Raw genomic sequence first — 4,311 nt, 5'->3', positions numbered from 1 at the left:
ATTTTTGCCCGTTTTGACTGAAACTATAATTTGATCTGATAAGGTATTTGAAGATTCTGTTGTCTCCATTTTTACTACACAATTAATATTTCATTTGGTATTTATGTATTGTATATAGATCCCAGAGTAGATGCTGACCATTCAAAGTGGCAGTAGGCTAGCAGCCATATAAGGTAATTTCTTCCTGGTTGATATTTGACCCTAGCTATTCTTTAGTGGAAAGATAAGAAGAATTCTACTACAGCCTATCTATATAACTGGATACTTCCTGAGCCTGTTGTATTTTGTCACATTTGTTGTTGTAGATATATAGGGTTGGAGTGATACTTGGTTCTTTCAAGATTGATTTTTTGTCATAACCTCTTCTGCCCACTTAGTGACATGTCTTTGAGAGAGCTTTCCAACCACTTACACAGCTCTGTGTAAAAGTATATTTTGCAGTTGTAGAACTTCAGAGTGATTCTGCAGAGATGTGATTTTCTGCAGTGTTTTCCTGAGTCAATTTTTCTGTGCATAAATGTTGTGTGTAGCCTATTGCTGGCTTCTAAGGGGATGCTGGAACACTATATACCATATTTTCACACATACAGCATGCCTCCACATATAGTATACATCTTGTTTTTGAAGGGCAGACTGAAGGGGGGAAAAAAGATCTTTCTTTGTGATAACTGAATAGCAGCACCTAGGGAGCCAAGTCAGCTGCTAGCCCTGTATGCTGGATGGGGCACGCAGACTGACTTGGAATGTCATTTCCAATGCCGCACTGTGGGTTTGACCCTGTGCTCTGGCTCCAGAGCCAGCTGCCAGGTTGGATCTGGCACGCCAAGTCCAGGACCATGTGCTGGCTCCAGGGCCATGAGACAGCTTGGACCTGGTGTGCTAGGCCCGGTCACAGATTGACCCCATGTGCCAGCCTCATCCAGCATTTAGGGTCACGTCATCCGACCAAGGTCCAGAAATTTGGTGCGAGAGGAAAGGTGGCAACGTTAATTACTGTGGCACCCAGAGTCATGGCAATTAACGCTGCCACTACTCCCCCACTGCCAAATTTCTGGACCTGTGAGGTGGGGGGGTCGGTTTTTCTTGAATATAATGCACGCTACTATTTCCACCAGCTGATTTTGGGGAAAAAGGTCTGGGTTATATGTGAGAAAATATAATATTTTAAAACACATACATATTCCAAAACTGTAGTCAGGAGACAGTCCTTACTTTTCTTGCAAAAAGTAAGAAGAGAGTTCTTACTTTTTGCATAATTAACAGGGCACTGCCAAATGTGAATTCTTTAATTCCTTATCTGACTCGCAGCACAAAAGGATTAGCTAGGAGTTAGGAGTAACTAATTGGTTGCATTGTAACTGCCAGCTGAACACTGAAAATGTGAAATTTATATACTTTTTAAACCTGGGTGCTTGTCTAGATATTTTTAAAATAAAGTGAAGTCTGTTCAGTTTAACACCATGAAATTTCCAGTGGCATCAGTTTTACTTCCTTTGATTCATGCTAATTCCATAGTATCTTCTTTGATATTCACTACCTTTCATCAACAAGTATGTAATTATCGGCATTGGCTCAAGAAGGCCAGCAGTGACAGCCCCTGGCTGGACTGTAATAAGGTAAAACATCCAAAGAACACCATGTAAAAACAATAAGGTAGAAGTCATATTTATTGAAAAAAATTAATATATTTGCTATAAAATCTGTAACAGTAATGCAACTGAATATTTATTTTGATGCATAAACCTGAATGTTACATACCAAATACAATACAGTAACACTGGTTTCCTCTTTATTTACATGTTTATGAAAATTGATATGCAATCCATGTCAAAAGAACTTATAATGGAGAATAGTTACATTAGAAAAATAATATTCTTGATAAAGCATTCTCAAGGAGTCCAATCACATTTTTAGGCCTCTTTCAATAAGGCAAAAATCCCTGGTACAGCATATAACTTAATTTACAAAATACAATAACTGTTCAGACACATCTTCAAGTTTTCTTTTGGTATGCTTTTCTTCACTGTAAAATTACTTAATTTTCTTACTAAACGGAAAGACTTTCAGTAACATAACTTAATGAGTTCTACTATATATTACATATACATTGCTGTAGCTTAGCAACCATACCTGGGCAATCTTGTTTCTTAACTGTTTGCTCAATGAGCTTTCCCTTGGATGTAGCACACATTAGTATCTTGACATTCTTACAATTGTGATATCTTTCTTCAGTTTTCATAGGAAACAAATCTGTCACATTTTGAAACGCCTTTTAATTTTATTTTTAGGAACTGGTGCACAACTACATTTCCACTCACAAGAGAACGTCACAAATGTAACTAAAATTGGGTTGGATAACTCTGAAAATGTACTTCTATGTGCCAAAACCAAATTTCTTACTTTTAATACTTTGTACCCTGCCATGCTCTAGGATTTCTTTTTCTGCATAGCTCCATTACTACTAAGAGTCAAATTGTTTTAATTCCTTCAAAGGCACAAAACTTCCACCTTTTTTCCAGTGTTGCTCCTACACCAGTGAATTCTTGTTTAAACATGCGTGGCAGTCTCATCAAAAGCATTTCTATTTCATTTGCAGAGATCTGTGGAAGAGGGGAAAAGCAAAAATACAATGAAAGGTTACCCTGTACACAGAAAAAGAAATTTAGAAAGTATCATTAGAACTGTTTTCTAGGTAATGAAAAAAAAAATCCTCAAATTTGTTAGTAACAGGTATTTATGTTCTCTTTGAGAGATCATAAAATGTTATGTTTATATACAGAAAGAGTCATGTTCCCACCATGCTGTATAAGAACCTGCTATCCATTTTAGACACTTTTAGATAGATAGTGTGTTCTGGAAGAAAATGTTAATTTTCCAAAAGGCTGGGGTAGACAGGACTCCAAGTGCTTTTTGTACTGGAAGGAGTATGAATGGAACTTACTCCATTGCTAGGGTCTCCTGGGAATTTCCACACAGTACAGTAGCAATGTTACCCATTGTTTAGACTCCTCCCATCTTCTGTTAGGAACCGAGCAGCCTCCAGGGTACTAGGTGGAGCTATCATCCCTAAAAGAGTTCTGGACAGTACCTTGTTTATGAGCACTAAATTTCCCCACATCTTACATGCCACCATAAAGCTGGCAAGTCAGTCAGCAACATGGAAGTCCTTGACTTCAGGAAAGCCAACTCTGACAAGCTCAGGAGGCTTCAGTGAGGCCCTAAGGGACCACGACCTCAGGGAGAAGGGAGTTCAAGAAGAGTGGTTGCTCCTCAAGGGAGCGATCCTCAATGCACAAAGCTAAGTCTATTCCATCTCAAAGGCAGCAAGAGGGCACAGCAGCCCCCCTCGCTCTCCAGGGACCTAGCAGACCTCCTGAGGCTAAAAACAAAGGCCTACAAAGGATGGAGGATGGGATTCATCTCCAAGAAGGATTATTCTGCACTGGTCTGGTCCTGCAGGGAGCAAACCAGGAAACCCAAGGCTGCAACTGAACTCCAACTAGCTTCAAGTATCAAGGACAATAAAAAGTCCTTTTTCAGATATGTGGGGAGCCGGAGGAAAAGCAAGGGCAACACTGGACCCCGGCTGAACCAGATGGGACATCTGACAACTGACACCCAGGAAAAAGCCAACCTATTACATGGGTACTTTGCGTTGGTCTTTCATCAGTCCCATGGGATGCCTATGCCTGCTACAGGACAGGGAGGTCCGGGTGAGGGAGATCCCCTGCTCTCCATTAATGCTGACCTTGTGAAGGAACACCTTGAGAAGCTGGATATTTTCAAGTCAGCCGGCCCTGACAATCTACACCCCAGGGAACTCAAGGAGCTGGAGAGCATCATAGCCCAGCCTCTGGCACAGATTTTGAAAACTCCTGGCACTCTGGTGTAGTGCCCAAAGACTGGAAGAAGGCCAATGTGGTGCCTATCTCCAAGAAAGGGTGGAAAGTGGATCCGGCTAACTATAGGCCCATCAGCCTGACTTCTATCTCAGGGAAGATCTTAGAAAAGTTTTATTAAAAAAGCCATCCTTAATGGACTGGCCGACGCCAACATCCTAAGGGATAGCCAGCACAGGTTTGTTGCAGGTAGGTCTTGCTTGACCAATCTCATTTCCTTCTATGACCAGGTGACCTATCACCTGGACAAGGGAGAAGAGATTGATGTCATATATCTTGACTTCAAAAAAGCCTTCGATCTGGTATCGCGTGATCACCTCTTGGCGAAACTGGCCAATTGTGGCCTTGGGTCCATCACGATCTGCTGGCTGGGAAATTGGCTCCATGGTTGGACCCAGAGGGTAGTAATTGA

At 41.2% G+C, this 4,311-nt stretch overlaps 1 protein-coding gene across 5 annotated transcripts in view; it reads right to left on the bottom strand.

Moving 5' to 3' along the window:
* Nucleotides 1-1,644: 1,644 nt before the first annotated feature.
* The window catches only part of ENOX1 (ecto-NOX disulfide-thiol exchanger 1), a 653,611-nt gene continuing 650,944 nt past the window's right edge, over nucleotides 1,645-4,311 (bottom strand). For all 5 annotated transcript variants that reach the window (XM_019524278.1, XM_019524281.1, XM_019524282.1 and 2 more), the window contains one exon: nucleotides 1,645-2,600. In XM_019524278.1, coding sequence (XP_019379823.1) covers nucleotides 2,469-2,600 — 132 coding nt within the window. In that variant the 3' untranslated portion in view covers nucleotides 1,645-2,468. The remainder of the gene's footprint in view (nucleotides 2,601-4,311) is intronic.

Source organism: Gavialis gangeticus, unplaced genomic scaffold (genome assembly GCF_001723915.1).
Source record: "Gavialis gangeticus isolate Ggan-Ray unplaced genomic scaffold, GavGan_comp1, whole genome shotgun sequence".
NCBI classification, from domain to species: Eukaryota; Metazoa; Chordata; order Crocodylia; family Gavialidae; genus Gavialis; species Gavialis gangeticus.
This window is presented reverse-complemented; position numbering and strand designations above follow the sequence as displayed.